The following is an 18,250-nucleotide window of genomic DNA, read 5'->3' as shown; positions in this document are numbered from 1 at the left end:
CCAATTATTCCACTGCCCCTCCCTTCAAGATAAGGAATGGGAGTCGCTTATACACCTCTCGACTTTCACCTATGTTTAATGTGGTTTCCTCCCCACCTACAAATAGGTGATAAAAGATTGACTTGGGGAGTCCAAATGCTGGGACCCTTATTGATTTAGGAGAACAGGCCTGATTTAGTCATAGAAAGGAAGAAAGGAAGAGCAGGCTATTCTATACCCATTGAAATAAATGGGAGTTACGGAGACCGCTGAGTAAAAGAACTCCGCTGTCTTTGCACTTCCAGTTTTCAATGTAAAGAGACTCAACATGGACGGCCTGCTCGGTATAAGATGCCTCATTTTGGACGGGATTAAAAGCAGCTCACTTTTGGGATCTGTTGTTGGCCCTTCTCCTACTATCAAGGTGTAGTAGAGACAGGATGATCATGAAGGAGGCATATCGCGTGAGATAGCGTATACCCAGTCCAGCCATGTAAATACAATTCAACAATAGTTTACAGTAAATCAATTATATTGTCCCTGCACCTCACACACTGGCATCTTCTCTCTGGATCTCTTCTACTGGAGTAACCACTACCCTGTATAAAGTTTTTATCCAAGTACTCAACCTCTCTCAGTATCGCCACATTATTCTGTAAAGTTCACCTGAATATCACTGTGATCATTTCAAACCTTCCATAGGACTTGTAGCACAAAGAGTTGGTGTTTAGTAAATTAAGTAATCTTCTTTAAATGTTTTGTTTCTAAAACAAATGTAATATATAGTCTATAATAATACCCTATTATAATCCACCACTTCCACATATACCAAAAGACTATTGCCTCGTGACTCAAGGTGATAACCACCATCTCTACTTAGGTTTCAATGTCATGTGGTTATCACCTTGCTGGTAAACCCGTACATCCTTGTAACACCAAAATAATGTAAGGCCGTGTTCACACGGGCGGATACGCTGTGTATCCAGCCTGTGCTCCGCAGGGAATTCCGGGCGATTGAGCGCACCAAACTGTGGTGCAGTTTTTCGCCAAGAATGTCCGCTGCGGAAAACTGCTGCAACAACCGACCTGCTAGCAGGCCGGCCTCCTGGGATGACATTTCATCACAGGAGACCACTGCAGCCTGTGATTGGCTGCAGCGGCGGTCACATGGGATCAAGCGTCATCCCAGGAGACTGGCCCTCTGACGTCATCCAGGCCGGCCTCCTGGGATGATGTTTCATCCAATGTGACCACTGCTACAGCCTGTGATTGGCTGCAGTGGTCACATGGGATGAAACGTCATCCTAGGAGGCCACTCTGGAGGGAGGAACACAGACTTCTGGGTAATTATGAGGTTGTTTTTTTTCTGGGTAGCGTTTTTTGTGGCGGGATCACAGCAGACCCGCCACAAAAAAACGCAACAACTGCTATTTGTTGCGGGATTTATCTCCCAATTGAATTGAATGGGGAAAACCCACAACAAAAAAGCAGCATTTACGCGAATACAATTGACATGCTGCGGAATAAAATTTCGCACCGCAGGTCAATTTTGAGCGTTTTTTTCCGCACAATATTTACACAGCATGTGGATGAGATTTGTTTTATCTCATCCACTTTGCTGCTACTGTATTTGCTGCGGATTTTCCGCAACGAATTCCGTTGCAGAAAAAACGCAGTATTTACGCAATATGTGAACTGACCCTAAGAATATATAGTACTTCCTCCCCGTCCCTCCCTATGCAATGAGTCATTTATTCACACAGTAATATTACCCTACATGGATATAATGATCGTTCATGTAGAAATGCAGAATGAGGGGGTATGTACTTTTCATAATTCATACAATTCTATACAGCATTGAAATCAAACAGATCTGAAGTAGACTTAATTTGAGTAGTGGGGGGGGGGGGCGCCTGCGAGGACACAAAGATCAAATAAATCAAATTATTGAAATCACAATTATATCAAATAATTATATGCAAAGTTATCTCTGCTTTGAATATATATAAACTCACATTGCATAATATGCAATCCCATAATCTAATGCTAAAAGTAGGAGAAAACTTATGTTAGTGAAGGGCAGTCAAGAAGATAAATTCCCTGTGGCCACTCCTTGTATACTGTAATACCCCAATAAATAAGCTGGTGTACCTCCAAACCAAATACATTTTAAGCTTAATATAAAACTATGCAACATACAGCGGTGAGAAATGTACTTTCAAAAAACAGAAAACAGCCTGCACCAAGTGACCACCCTCAACTTTAAAAAGGAGTTATCCGGGAATTGAAAAGTTTTTTCTTAAGGGCTGCGAATGAAATAAAACAAAAAAGGCAATACTTCCACCTACTCCTACCACCTAAACTTGCGCCGGCAATCCAGCACGGTCGCTCCGGCGGCACTCCCAGAGGTTGTCTACTTGCACGCATGTGAGCGCTGCAGCCAATTAGAGGGCTCAGCGGCCAGAAATACGATTAGTCACCAGAGAGCCCCGTTCAGCCATCTTATTGGCTGCAGCTTTTAAATGCATGTAAACAACCACCGAGACTGCCGCCGTCGTGACAGTGCTGGATTGCCGGGGCAAGGATAGGAAAGTACTGCTTTATTGGTTTATTTATTTAATTTGCAGCCCTTAAAAAAAACTTCACTTCCCGGATAACCCCTTTAAGATAACCAGAGCAGTTTGACAACTAGCAATGATGCATAAAAATAGTAAATGTAGATCAGGCATCAAATCATTTCTTACCTTGCACCACCAGAACAGGAGTTGTATGTAAAGTGCAATGGTTTCATAACATTCTCTAATAGAATCTTCGCAATAGGAACTCTGGAGACATCAGAATATTCAATGCTGGTTGGAAGTTTGTTGTTAAGTAACAAGAAAAGTGACCTGTAGTATCCTGATCAAAAAACAAAAACAAAAAGATTTCATTAACAAAAGTATTAAAGTCTACATCATGACCACAAACAGTACAGTCTATGCTGTAAAGTTTTACTGTTAACGTTTCTCAAGACAGAATGTGCTGATAGAATACAGGAAAATTCTACAATTTAAGTCAACATAACAATTTGTATAAGTGTCCTATTACACGATCCGATATAGGCTGTAAAAACAAGCGAAGATTAACGAGACAGCTCATTGATTGCCGCTCGTTTGCTTCTTTCACAAGGAGCAATGATTGGTTATGTATGGGGACAAGCGATCTTTACTATGATCGTTCGTCCCCATACATTTCTACTATGTCGGCAGCACATACCCTTGGTTACGCAGTGAGATGTCCTGCCGACAACGATAATATTTAATGCTAGATTAAAGAGAAGATCTTGTTCATTGGCTGATAGTTTCCCTGTTTACACAGGGCAATGATCAGGAAGGAGGGTTCATATGAATGCTCGTTTGCCCAAACATTGGCCCGTGTAAAAAGGCCTTAACTTTCCTTTACTTACCCTGTACTGATTTTTATGACATATAATATAAATGTTGTTAGAAAATAATGTTAAAAGATGTTTTCACTAAAGATTCAGAAGTGAGCAGGTTTACTCTTACGAAAGTGATTTTATATACAGTTAGGTCCAGAATTATTTGGACAGTGACACAAGTTTTGGCATTTTAGCCGTTTACCAAAACATATTGAATATACAGTTATATAATCAATGTGTGCTTACAGTACAGCTTTAATTTGGGGGTATTCACATCCTAATTTGAGGAAGGGTTTAGGAATTACAGCTCTTTAATATGTAGTTGTCTCTTTTTCAAGGGACGAAAGGTAATTGGATAATTATCTCAAAAGCTATTTATGGGCTGCATGGGCTATTCCCTCATTTATCCATCATCAATTAAGCAGGTAAAAGGTGGATTCCAGGTGTGGTATTTGCATTTGGAAGCTGTTGCTGTGAACCCACAACATGAGGTCAAAGGAGCTCTCAATGCAATTGAAACAGACCATCGCTAGGCTGAAAAAAATGAAGAACTCCATCAGAGATTTGCACAAATGTTAGGAGTGGCCAAATCAACAGTTTGGTACATTCTTGAAAAAAAGAGCGCACTGGTGATCTCGTGAACTCCAAAAGGCCTGGACGTCCACAGAAGACAACAGTGTTGGATGATCCCAGAATCCTTTCCATGGTGAAGAAAAACCCATTCACAACATCTACCCAAGTGAAGAACACTCTCCTGGAAGTAGGTGTATTAGTATCTAAGTCTACCATAAAGAGAAGGCTTCATGAGAGCAAATACAGAGGGTTCACCACAAGGTGCAAACCATTAATCAGCCTCAAAAATAGAAAGGCCAGATTAGACTTTGCCAAACAATACAAAATATTTTTTTTAAAACACATTTTATTTATGGTAATGTTAATTTGTCCAATTACTTTTGAGCCCCTGAAATGAGAAAGCAGTATAGAAAAATGGTTGCAATTCCTAAACATCTCATAGGATGTTTTTGTTCAACCCCTTGAATTAAACCTGAAAGTCAATTGCATCTCGGTTATTTCATTTCAAATCCAATGGGGTGGCATGCAGAGGCCAAATCATGAACATTGTGTCCATGTCCAAATAATTCTGGACCTAAATGTATAAGCTAGGGCATATAGACCAAACTAGGTTGTAGTCAACTACGCTATTGATTCAGTCAAAACGATGGTACCCTTGCACAACTGAGACAAATGAAAACCATTGGCACCGGATCCGTCACCATTGAAATCTCTGGTGATGGAAACAGAAACCTTTGGTTTCCGTTTGTGTAAGTCTGGGTCCTGTTTCGACGGAAAGCTCAGGCGGAACGTTGGAACGGGACCCTAGCGCAGATGTGAACGAAGCCTAAGCTGTGGTGCAAGCTCATGGAGAGCCGTCCCCTACCAATCTTATCTTTCTTTAAAGGGTAACTAAACTTTCAACAAACTTCTGACATGTCATAGTGACATGTCGGAAGTTTAGATCGGTGGGGGTCCGAGCAATGAGACCTCCACCGATCGCTAAAACGAAGCAGCAGAATCGCTCGTGTGAGTGCGGAGCTGCTTAGTTTCTGATCGGCTTTTCTCAGAAAGACGATGTAGTGGTGTACGGACACAATAGAAAGTCTATGGGCCCTTTCACCGCTACATTAGCTTTCTGAAAAAAGCTGATCAGAAACAGAGCAGCTCAGCGCTCACCTGAGCCCTTCTGCCGTTTTCGTTTTAGCGATCGGTGTTGGTCTCAGTTCTTGGACCCGAACCAATCAAAACTTCTGACCTGTTACACTTTAATTATATTGAAATCCCAGCCCACCTTGGGGTATGACAGAAGTGAAATTCCTAAGAGAGCATTTAATACATTTTTATTTTCTCTGCATTCAAAAAATTGGTAAAATAGACAGCATATGTTAACATGTCTTTTATAATAAATACTTGCATTCTTAAAACACTGCGTTGTGCCTTCCGCTGTTTTTTCTCTTGAAAATATATGAATATACCGGGCATTACCATTCCTCTTCTAAAAAGAGTATGCCTATACAGAGTGACTGTCAGCAGTAATTGGATAGTGTTAGAGCGTGTAAGGACACGGGGAATGGTAACATATTCATTCATTGCCTGGAGAAATAACAGAGGAACAGCACAATGCAAAGAAAAGATGCTCTGGAATTATTATTCAATGAGTAGGGTGAGGGGAGACGACGGGTCCTCTTTAAACATGGACCAAGTGTGTTTAAATTGAATTTTAGTAAACATCAACCCAAACATATATATTTTATACATGCCTAGCTGTATACCAAACCAGTTAACAAAAACCGCTCGAGCAATTTACCGACCTTTCTGAATCATGTAGTGCAAAATTTGTTCAACTATTGAAGCCACAGGCGCGGCATCTTGTAGGACAGGTAAGTAAGTGTTTTCTGATGAAAAGACTTCAACCATTCTCATGGGTAGTGCAACATTGAGGCGGTCATCATGGCAATGCTGTAATAACCTACATAGCACAAAAAAATAAAGTAAAGCTACAGTACATGTATAGGATGTGTAGACATGATTTTATATAGAGGAACATTTGGCTAGTCAATGTTTCTGTATGTGACTGGACATCACTAACTGCTGTAAGGGGAAATATTCTGTGCTATGATGCATATTCTAAAAACGATTAACACTAAACAGAATGAAGCGGGCCTACCGTGATGTTATTTGTCACACTCCCATCAAAATGTAACATCGTGAGACAAAGCCAGGAGCTATAGTCGTCTTGTAGTCTATCCAATGGTAAGACGCCAGAAGTCTCTCCTGCAAAGCTGCTAATAATATAGGAGTTTTGCACGACCGGTCCACAGGATATGCCATAAATGTCTGATAGATGTGGGACGTCTGGTAAGGTGTCTGCTGACTGTCGCATCCAGGGAGAGACTCAGTGCAGAGGTAGTCAGGGACTCTGGAAACAACCAAGCTCGCGGAGTTTCTAGGCGGCACGGGGCCAGAGGCCCCCTAATCCGGGGATAAGTCTGGGTCCCAGAAGTGTGATCCGCATCTATCAGACATGTAGGCCGTGTCCACAGGATATGCCATAATTGTATGTCATAAGACAAGCCTTTTAAATAAGAAAATGTAAAAACTCTTTTTATCTTGCTTGTAATTTGAAATGATTGATTGAAGGTAAGAGCCCAAAGATGGACGCTGCACGAATAAGAGATTCTAGGGACAACATTTCCTCTTTTGATTTTTTTCAAGTGGATCCAAATGAATAAATACAACATATGTCTTGGCAATGAAATATAGATATGTGGGCACATTGATGTATTTGTTCATTTGAACCCATCTAAGGTCTGAGTGACGACGCTTCACCTGACAGAAATTAGAACAGGAAAAAAGACGACAGATTTGCTCAGTAGTGCAGCCTCAGGCGTTGAGCCTGCAACTTTAAGTGATCATATCTTAGCACAGAAATAAGGTATAGTAAAGCTGGTTTGGGGCAACTCCAACAATTGTATTAAGCAGCTGCATTATAAGCAATTATTTTCAAAATCGCCACCTTTACAAGCAGGAGCTGGTGCCTGTATTCTGATGATGACACGTGCAGGAGGGAGGCAAGGAATTGATTTGTCTAAAGACTAGCAGGCTTGTTACTGGCATTACCCATGCTATAGGCACCAATTTAAATACAGCAGCAGCACTGTATTAGGCCCCATTCACATCGCGTTTGTGTTATCCGCCGAGCATATACGTTTCTTTATAAAATGTGGAACATTGAAAATGTATTTTCTGTTTGCGTCTGTGTTTTTTATAGCGTGTACGTTTAGCGTATACTCATACGTCGGTATATGTTTAGGTCAGTTTTTTACCTAAAAAAAAAAACTTATACTTTTTTTTTTAAGTGAACACTGATAGAAAAAAAACCAGATAGATTTACTGCATGTAAACGGATACAACCGCATAGCATTATGTTTGCATACGACGTCCACTGAGATTAATGCTAACAAAAAACCGTTACGTCGCGTATACCTTTTTTTGAAGTACAGAATAGCGCAGCACACAACGCTTTTCAGTACTTTAAAAACACAATATCCCCACGTAAACCATGACAAACAGATGCTATGTTGGTCCACGTTTGACCAATTATAGTCTATGTATACGCTGAGCTAGAAGTTTCAATACTTATACGCTCGGCGGATAGAACAAATGCGATGTGAATGGGGCCTTACAGAATTACTGATAAAATTTTCGGAATCCAGATAACCCCAAGTATTGTTTAAACAATGCATTCATTTCGATTTACTTACCTACAACATAACCCCAAGAGCCTCTTGATTTGGTACAGACAAGTAAGTCTGTCTGGGCCTGTGAGTTGTTTTAGAAACTGGGGATTATACTTTATCAAGTTCTGAGAAATCCATATCTATAAGGAACATGAAAAAAAAATATGACCAACTAGTATACAATTACCTTTCATGATAAAGCGTATATTAAATGTGAATTATGCCTGTAGCAAGGTGGCAAACTTGTAAAAGTAAAATGCTTTTGTTCATACATTTTTCAAAATGATTCTAGTTAGTGTCAAGTAATCAAAATTTAAAATTGCTAAAAACTAAATTAAAAGGAGTTTTTACATTGGTGTCCTATCCCATCAACATAAACCTACCGGCCGACTACCTAATGTGTATACAGATGTCCTGACTCTCCCTCAAGGACTCTCCCCCAATGGCAGATGTCGGATCGAAGTCTTAGGCCCAGTTCACACAGAGTTTTTGGTGCTGATTTAGAAGCGGAAATCGCATCAGGATAAGCACCAAAAAAATAGGAGGCAGTGGTATTTTTTTACCAGGCGGCTTAGGACCACTCGTGGGGAAAAAAAAAAAGCAGCATGTCCTTTCTTGGAAGGGTTTCTGCCTCTGAACCTTTATTGAAATCAATGGGAGGCATAAAAAAAATAGTGCCGCTCATTTGAAAAAAAAATTTGTCGCGCCGCGGTTTTGCATTTCATTGATTAAGAAAAACGTCTAAAAAACCGTGGCATAAAAAGCGTCAAAATAATGCTGCCATTTCAAAATCTGCCTCAAAAATCCTGAAGAAATTTTGGGGCAATTTGTTCTGCTTGACAAAAACCACCATGTAAACTTATCCAAGGCTGCTTTCCTTCATTGCTATGCTGCTTTCCTACTAGTTTATCTAGCAATCCATATATCTGTCTGTCTATTCCCATTATTTTGTATGAATAATATTCGTATTAGGTTTGGATGGAGATTAATAAGTAATAACAAAAAACTGTGCAAAACTATCCACAGACATTACATGGCAGTCAAACGAGCTGCAAAGAAAAAGAGATCTTCTTAGGTCACTGAGAAATGAATTCGATTGATAGGATTTGAAGTTGACCTTACCAAACGCTTTGAATCCTCGTTCTGTCTGTAAAAAAAGAGCAGTTTCCGTACGAGAAGTGTAAGGTTTCTCCCGTCTGCGGACGGTGCACTGGAAGTAGCGGAGTTCGCACAGAAATCAAACTCGCTTCTTTGGATGGAGTACTAAGAATAACAAAGAATTATGACAACATCAGTATCATGGCGGTCAGTCTGGCTGAGTGTTACACATTACATAGGACGTGTCGAAGAGGCTGCTGGCACCATAGGATGTACTAGAAATCTCACCTATACTGCTGCATGGGCAAGAAAAACCCAAGTGCAGCGGCGCTTTTTATATAAAGGACTATAATACTATCCTGGAAATCCATGTAGACGCTATTAGGCCTGAGTGATGAGGAGGTTCAGCAACAACCCCCTTTTCTACGAGAAGTGTAAACGTGCCTAGGGCTTCACCTCTACAAAATCACAGTAACATTAGCAAACAAGTGCGGTGGGAGAACAGCCATGGGTTCATGTAACCCCCGCTTCTGAATTAGGTCACTTACCAATACAGTCACTGTAAGATTGTGCCGACACTCCCCAAAGGCCACGACTGTATGTAAACAATACCTCAGTGAGGCGATTTCCTCGTGAGCACATGACACGTGACATTAACGCCTGACAACATAAACTCTGCCGCTGTACACCAATCTGGAAATGCACATACAGAGCAAGGATGCCCCAAAGCATATGGACAATGCATTCTCGTGATTAGTTCATGTAACCACTTTGGCACCAGATTATTAGATAATAGGAATAAGCAGCATCAAAATAAATAAAAGGTGAAAAGTACCAAAAAAACCAAAAGGGGGCTTGCATATGATTTTTATGACCACAAGTTGTCATCTGCTTTAAACTATAAAAATAAGTGTACAGGAAAATACGTACTTGCTGTTTTCTATCCTTGTAGCCTCTTATATAGGATTGGATAATTATTGCATTCTTCAGCCTTCTCCTTTCTTCCTGTAAGAAAAAAAACATTAAAACAGGCGCCCCTATATGCATGAATAAAACACCAGAATTATTTTCTGTTTTCTGTAAGTCCCGGTTTGGTAAATGCCATGATGCCAACTTTGCTGAACAGACATGGGAAAGGAAACTCACAACATAAAGTCCCCATTACTGCCCTCCTAGACAGCATCTACATAGAAATAAGCCATGCCATGTTCTACTGTCATTCACTGGTCCAACAGAACCTAAAACACTGGTGGTCAACCCAATATATTGTCGGGGCTTCAAATGCGGACCTTGACTCGATCAAAGGGCGCACATCATTCCGCCAGGTCAAAGAGTGGGCTCAGATAGCTGTATTTGCAGCTGGCATTTTCTTTATAGATTTTATTTTGCTAAATACAGGTTTAGAAATTATTATTTTATTCTAGCAGAGTACATAGGGAGGGAACACAGTCCACAGGCACATAAAAAAGCTCATTTTATATATATATATATATACACACACACACACACACACACACATAACATTTAGATGTTAAGATACTACAGTGCTCCTATAACAGAGGAGAAAACACAGCAGCTCTTCTAAACTTTACGGTTGGGTAAAACATTCAGCGTACAGGAGCGCTTATATCCGATGAGACGGATGGAGACAGCCAAGCACAGCTATCTCCGTCAGTCCCACAGAGTTGAATGGAGCTGAAGGGCGCATGCCCGACTATTGCTCCATTCAAACGGGTAGGAACAGGAGTCAGTACCCCTGTTCTCGCAATCGGTGGCGGTCCCATTGGTGGGGTCCCTAACAATCAGACACTTATTCCTTATCGTATGGTCAGGGGATTCGTGTTCGTCGTAATCTTAGAAACACATCATAAACATTTCACTGCTTTACTGCTATTTTATATCACCCTACCTCCCTCTTTCGCCTTTCTTCCTGGGTTCGATGAAGAAGAGATGCTATTTCCTCCTAGAAGTTAAAATAAAGTATAGAGTTAAACAAGGCATTAATAAATTAACAAACCTCAACTACTATCACTCAAGAGATTGTGGAAAACTACAATGTAATGCTTCCATTGCAAATGGTTTCCGTTTGTCTCCGTTCCGTAAGGTTTCCGTTTTTTTAGAGGAAACAATAGCGCAGTCGACTACGCTATTGTTTCCTGCGAAAAAAAAACAGTGAAACTTACCATGGTAATGCAAACGGAAGCTATTGTTTCCGTTTTTCTTTCCATTCATGGTTTCCTCCGATGGAAAGGTCTAACGGAATCCGACGCTGATGTGAATGAGGCCTTTGTTCTTTTTGTAAGACGTTATGATTAGTATTACAGAAAGAACATTGATAGTAAGTAAAAAATGTAACAGTTCACCCTGTCCTTTATGCAGGGCATACAGATGCAACAACAATGACAAATGCAAAGCATAAACAACAGTAATAATAACAGAATACATTACTGATGATCAAGAAATCCAAACTAAAACTTCTATCAAACAGGGTATCTCATTCTACATGATCAGGCGCGTAAGAAACAACGTCAAGGCCACGGACACCTGCTCATCAACGGATAGCACCCTGACGAAAAATACTGAAGTGGGCATGAGGCCTTAGTAACCGAATCACAAGTCAACTGCTATATTTGTGCTATCCTACCCTACATTTGGAACAATGCCTGCAGAGCGTTCATAAGACATCTACAAGACTTTCTTTTTTTCTTAATAAATTTATAGATATACAATTCATAATAGTAAACACAGCCTTTTACACCCATAAAGCAATAGCAGTAACATAAGAAAACAAAAAAGAAAAAAGAAAGAAATTGAAAAAAGAAAAAGCTGAAGAACTAGCCACTTAATAGAATAACAACCTATAGGTTAGAAGACTCTCATCAAAAGCAAAAAGCTGGAATGCAACGTTTTCTATTCATAATACCAAATGCAGAGGCTCAATATGTAAATCAATATATGTCCCAGCTGAAGGTGTATGTTAACGCCATGGATGTCTACCAGGAACCTCTAAGGCCGGGTTCACACTGAGTTTTTTGCAGGCGGAAAATCTGCCTCAAACTTCCATTTGGAAGTTTGAGGCAGATTTTCCTCTGCCTGCACGCCGATTTTCGCAGTGTTTTTCACCCGCGGCCATTGAGCGCCACGGGCATAAAAGGCAGCGAAATACACTTTCTCTGCTCCCCATTGATGTCAATGGGAGGTCAGAGGCGTAATCGCGCAAAGACAGGGAGAAATCCGCCCCTGCCTCCCATTGAAATCAATGGAAGGCTTTTTCGGCCGTTTTTTCTCGTAAAAAAACTCCATGTGAACCCAGCCTAAAGCTTTATCTCAAGGGAAACAAAGAATCGGAAAGGATAGTCCAAGCTGTTTAATAAATTTGTATATGAGTGATGGTGTGTTACCCCCATAAATACGCAGAAGCCACCGACAAAATTCCAATGTCTATCGCCATCTATATGTTTGACCTAACAGTGTAATTTGCTCTGAAGCAGCTAATGGGCTACTGTCGCTATACCACAGCTGCCATTACTACCCAGCGCACTCACATATGGGTATATCAGTGTTGATGTATTGGGGCGCTGCTAAGTTTGGCAATTTTGAAGTACAAAAACAATAATACATTTGTATTACCTTTCTACTTGCTCCTCCCAGCGATACCTTTGGCCTGGTTTTGAAATCTCCCTCAAAGCTGAACATGGCTGCAGTTTATCCCATCTAGGACATATGGTGATTCTGGAGGGTTACTAACAAAAAAAAGAGCACTCAGTGAGAAAATATTCAGAAAAAGCAGACATTGTGGAATTATGGTCACAATCTTCCTTAAAAGGGTTTTCCAGTCCCCAAAAATTCATGGCCTAGCCTCAGGATAGGCCATCAATATGTGATCGGTCAGGGTCCGAATCCTGGCACCCCCACCGATCAGTTGTTTTGAAGGGGCCGCAGCGCTCATTTTTACTTGTCAACACACTTATAGCAGCGGTATACAGTATTACAGAATGTACTTGAGTAGGAGAAGGCTGTAATACTGTGAACCACCACTACAAGTGTGTTGACGATTGACAGTGCACAAGTAGAAATGAAGGGAAAGCAGCGCTTGTACAAAACAGCTGATCGGCGGGGGTGCCGGGAGTTGGACCCTGACCGATCACATATTATTGGCCTACCCTGAGGATAGGCCATCAGCTTTTTGGGACCGGAAAACCCCTTTAAATCTGTGAAAGTTGTTTGACGAAAACCCATTTCAATCAGCATAAAAGCTTTAACTTTAGAATAACTTTATTAATTCCGTTCTTCTCCATTCACATCTAAACCTAAATTCAGAATTCTGCTGGTGTTCTGTTCTTCTGCTGTTAGAGAGCAGTGCATTGTGGGAGTTCAGGCGACTGTTTAGACAGCTAAATTGTAATTTTAGATGTGAGATTTGAAGTGGCAGATGGAAGACCAGTTTGAGTAGGACCGAAAATACAATCCCAGGCACAGCCACTCCTCATCTGTACGGCGCGGTGCCTGTAAACTGTGAAAGGGCCGAGGCGACGAAAGCCGCAGCCCCATTAATCAGCTGAACGGCGGTGGTGCCGGGAGTCAGAGCCACAATGATCTAATATTGATGACCTATCCTAAGCATAGGCCATCAATAAAAAACGTCCGGACAACCCCGTTAAGGAGTAAATAGGACTGAGGAATATGAAACTTTCAATCTGTAGCGCTGATTTCCCTCAGTCCATCACAGAAATACGAGGTTGTCTTATCTGGACAACCCCTCTTTTTTTATATAAGGATCCGCTGGCGATCAGCTGGCTACTGCAGTATGACAGCTGGAAGAGGCTGCACATTTCTCCTGTAGCTGTGAAAACCCCATTAAATAGAAAACTTCCAAAACCAACCTCCAGAATACTATTCTGAAGATTATCTGTAAAACTGATTTGGAAAAAAGCCACAGAGACACTCTCAGGTAACACACAATATCATTTGATATGGAGGGGAATGGGGCAGATTGTTATTACACAGCACTATCGTATGTACCGACAGAACCGAACATTGGTATCTTCTACCACAGGGACCGTCACAAAGCTTTACCAAACTCCTGATTGGCACATCTCCATAGTTATGAAATGACAGATGCCAGCAAATGTATTGCTGCACAGGTTTACCATGGTGAGGTCTGGTGTCTCCTGTCAGAAGATAGCATCAGCGAGGCTCGCGGAGCTGGATCCCCAGAGCAATGGGGCACTCTAAGCTCTTTAAATGAGGGGTTTTCCCACTAAGCACTTGTATCACCAATCTACAGAACAGGTGATACATGTGATACATGTCTAATCGCTGGGGGCCCCACCGATCACTAGAACTGGTCCCGACCCTGCCCAATCACAGTGAGTAGGATATTGAATGGAGCAGTGGTCGCTATAGTTCCGTCGGCCACAGACATTGATGCATTACACGGTCGGCCGTTCGCTTCCACTGCAGGAGAAATGTATACCCAGATGCGGCTTCCCCCACGATACCAGCTGGACACGCGGTGATGAGCTGATCGCCCAGCCCTGTTCTATTTGGAAGCTGCGTGCGTCTTCTTTCGATCCTATTAATAAAACGGTAATGTACATACCAAGACTTCTAATGCTATTCTAAACTAAATATCGCTCTGTGTTAAATCAATCTCCTTTGCAGATTTCCGTGTGATTTGACTCATTCTTGTGTCTTGTAATAATCCCTGGGAATAAATGACTTGGGATCTTAATTGACAATAATCGTTGTCATCATAACTGAAATTATTACGATATGCTAAAACTTTGTGTCACTGGACTGTCAATGACTTCGGCCCCATGAACACGGCCGTAATTTTGATCCGCAATTACAGACCGTAATTGCGGGACAAAGTACGGACCCATTCATTTAGATTGGCCACATACACCTTCCCTTATCTGAGCCATGGAAAGGCTCCACAAAAATAGGACATGTTCTATTTTTTTTATATTATGGACGGTGCCCCCATACTTTATAATGGGAGCACGCGGGTGACTGTCCGCAGCCGGCCTAAGCCATAATCATGGAGCGGGATTATGGCTAGAGCCGCGTGATTTGGCCTTCTGCAGTCAGCAACGAAAAATTCTAGGGACCCTCTCGTAGTCAGAAAAGAACACCCCTTAGAAGTTACAGAATACAGTATAGTTACAGTATAGCCATACAACAACGTATGTCGGCCATTGGCTGCAAGGTTAAAAAAAAAAAAAAAAAAAAAGAGTATACAGCCCGGTTTTCCTGTGTCCCACTGTATAGGTAAGCGCAGCATAGAATATAACCCTGACAGAGGCCAAAAGGACACCCTCTTGGCCTCCATTGGGTGAACGGGGGCATATGGCTACACTTGTTGTATGCGGCGAGAGCTTTACAGGCGCATACGCGAAATGTGTTCACGTATAGAGATGTGAAATTACACTCAACAGCAAATATTCCGGATCAAGCCCCCGCTCTAAAGAAATTGAGGGGATCTTAACCTTCCAGACATTTATGGTATAAATAAGTGAACACGTCTATTGCTGCCGCCCAGCGCCCCCCACATGGACTGTCACTAGGGTAGCTCCCCCTCTCTGCAAGGACCTCCTGACGTCAGAGGATCACGTGAAACTCCAATGTCATGTGATTTGGGATCTGAAGTGGACTTGTGTTATTGCTGCCGTACTTTCTTGGTCTCACCAAGTTAATGGGGGTTTAACATATTTATTGGGGAAGAAGCTTCATGTGCTGCTTTTTGTTACTAGCTTTGAGGAAGGGGCGATGACATTCTGTTTGGGGGGCTTGCCTTGCGGGGGAAGCTGTTTAGGGGGAGCATTTTGGGAAGTCATTTTCTGTTTGGGAGAATGTCTCGAGAAGAGGTGTTTATGTGTTTTTTCTAAGGTACTAGCACAGTAGGGGGGGATTATATATTTGGGTGGAAATTTTGAAGCAGATTTTTAATTGCCAGCGTTTAACGCCTTCTTTTTTGCGGGTAATTTGCCAGCAGCCAAGCAGCGGGCAAAAAAACGCTGCAAAACAACGCTCAAAATGAGCGACGCAGGTTTTTTCAATCGGAGGTTAGAGGTGGAAGCCACTCAAAGAAAGAGCATGCCGCTTTTTTTTTGGCCAAAAGCTGTCAGAAAAAAAAACGCCATCTGCTTCAAATTGAAATCAATAGGGGCGATTTGGGCCATTTTTTTGGCGCTGATTCAGACTCTGTTTCCGTGTCAAAAAACTCTGTGTGAACTGACCCTTAGGGTTTTTTTTATGTGTTTCGTTGTGTAGAGATAACATGCTATTGAACGCAGCACAGAGGGTATGTTGTACTCTGGTTCTTATTCATTGACCACAAGCAGAGGTCTTAAAAACTGTGATTGACACACAAAGTATATTAGAAAATTGAATAACTTTACATTATGCAATGAATTAGCTTTATGTGCTGAAAGCTGAAAACCCATAAACAACAATACGTTTGTTTTTTTCAGTTTAATAAAAGCTAAAACGAATGGAAAAAAACGGACACAAACTTGTATTCGATGACCCGTCACAATCTTTATGTGGCCTCTATCGTATTGGCAAGCTGCTGTTTATAAGATTCCTCCATTGTTGTTCCTGGCTTAGGGGCAAGCGCATGACTCCCGAAGCCTCTTTAACATATAAGACTAGCGCTACACGCCTATTTAAAGGGGATTTCCCATAATACAACTTAATGGCTTATCGATTAGATATGCATCAATGTTTAACCTTTTCATGACCAAGGGTGTTTTGGGCCTTGATGCCCAGAGCAGAATTTAACAGATAAGGCTCTTGAATTTTTGGATTGGATCTGATATTTTTTAAAGTAAGAAGTCTTATTAAAAGGGGAAAAATGGTCAGAAACTAGAAAATAAATACACTATTTCTCGTTATTTTCATATTTATTCTAAGGTAGTTGGTACAATCAATATTATTTACCCCAAAACTGAATCCCCTAATTCTCCTGTGAACCAAATATATGTACATCGTTCAACGAATGACGCCGCTATAGCGCTACAAGTGCAAAGCCCCCACTTTAGTATTACAGGACCTCTCTAAAGACAATGAAATTACACTTCAGTTCACGATCACAGATCAAAAGGACAACCTGAACCAGTCAATGAGCGAGCAGTGCCATTAAACAAAGTAAAATGAGGAGGACTACATCAGTATCCCTTTCATTTAACAGGAGCAGGCAGGAAGAGGTTAAAGTATCGCACCATTTGAGCGACATGATACAACTGTTGAGAAAATCAGCTCATTCATCCATTTCTCTCGTTAGAAATCAATGTAAACATTACGCAACAGAGCAAATTCCCAATGACTTGTAGGAGCACGACTGTCACACAACTTCTAGCTGCTGCGTCATGGTGACAGTGAGATGCCCACATGTATGAATGTGCTGCAGTGTATAGAAGGGGGGAAAAGGTGGCCATGTATTCGTGATGCAGGTAAATGGCGCACATGGATGACACCACACGCGATAGATTTATTAACTGCTCCCTTCTATTGATTTTCTATTGTGATCTATATTGAATACAAATGTTGACTAATAAAGCGATACACAGTGATCCAATCTGCACAAGCCCCAATAGTGATAAGTGTCCCCCATTGTGACCTCATCAGAATATTACAATAAGTAGTGACATCATTTTACATGAATGCAATAGTAACCCAATAAATAAGCCCACAGCATCATCAATATTAAACAATAAGAGCTGTCAAAATGCTCCCAATGGCTCCTGCACAGCAGCTTCTAGACCAGAACAAAGGCTGGGGCAGGAGTTACGTCATTTCCATGACGTCACTAGTGCTAGCCACTTCTTATGAGTGGTAACTCTCATGACAAGGGGACACAGGGGTTTCCCTGTCACATATGACTCAGCAGCAGAGATATATGACAAGGAATGCTAAACGACGTGCAGGAATAAGCTTGAGCCGCGAACCAGCCGTTCCCTATGTAGGACCGATACACCGGCCTGTCCCCACCAGTTCTCTCCCCTGCACTATGACAGGTGACTCGTTACCTGGGAGCTCAGACCGGGCACCACTCAGCAACAAAAACAGCAGCAGCTCCGGACATTTCCCTTGACAACGGAAGTCCCGCCCCCAGCAACCGGCTCAATCTACTCAGCACATTGGTTGCTACCGGCAAGTATCTTCTACCTCTGGTTGGAGGAGAGGGATTGTCAATCACATGTCTTTCTCCAGCGTAATGACGTCACTGGTAACCTAGGTTGTTCTTTGCCTGAATGTTACTGTTAAATAAAGTATTGTAAAAAAAAAAATCTATATACTAAAACCGGCAAACAGAGCTTCCTTTGCGGCTCATTCCTATACGACTTTGATGACGTAACCGCTCACATGACCCCTGTGATATCTGTATATATGACCGCTTATTGGAGAAAGTTCAGCTAGTGAGCGGTATTACTCTGCAGTACAGCTGTATACTAGT

General features: G+C 41.6%; 1 protein-coding gene across 2 annotated transcripts in view; it reads right to left on the bottom strand.

Annotated features, from left to right (window-relative positions):
• Nucleotides 1–17,907, bottom strand: part of UBE3C (ubiquitin protein ligase E3C) — a 100,878-nt gene extending 82,971 nt beyond the window's left edge. For both annotated transcript variants that reach the window (XM_075827401.1, XM_075827402.1), the window contains exons 1-8: nucleotides 17,823–17,907; nucleotides 12,421–12,533; nucleotides 10,700–10,753; nucleotides 9,721–9,795; nucleotides 8,815–8,955; nucleotides 7,717–7,832; nucleotides 5,764–5,921; nucleotides 2,724–2,877 (exon numbers count right to left, since the gene is read on the bottom strand). In XM_075827401.1, the coding sequence (XP_075683516.1) occupies nucleotides 2,724–2,877; nucleotides 5,764–5,921; nucleotides 7,717–7,832; nucleotides 8,815–8,955; nucleotides 9,721–9,795; nucleotides 10,700–10,753; nucleotides 12,421–12,486 (764 nt within the window). In that variant the 5' untranslated portion in view covers nucleotides 12,487–12,533; nucleotides 17,823–17,907. The remainder of the gene's footprint in view (nucleotides 1–2,723; nucleotides 2,878–5,763; nucleotides 5,922–7,716; nucleotides 7,833–8,814; nucleotides 8,956–9,720; nucleotides 9,796–10,699; nucleotides 10,754–12,420; nucleotides 12,534–17,822) is intronic.
• Between the last annotated feature and the right edge of the window lie 343 nt (nucleotides 17,908–18,250).

Source organism: Rhinoderma darwinii, chromosome 5 (assembly GCF_050947455.1).
Source record: "Rhinoderma darwinii isolate aRhiDar2 chromosome 5, aRhiDar2.hap1, whole genome shotgun sequence".
Taxonomy (NCBI): Eukaryota; Metazoa; Chordata; class Amphibia; order Anura; family Rhinodermatidae; genus Rhinoderma; species Rhinoderma darwinii.
This window is presented reverse-complemented; position numbering and strand designations above follow the sequence as displayed.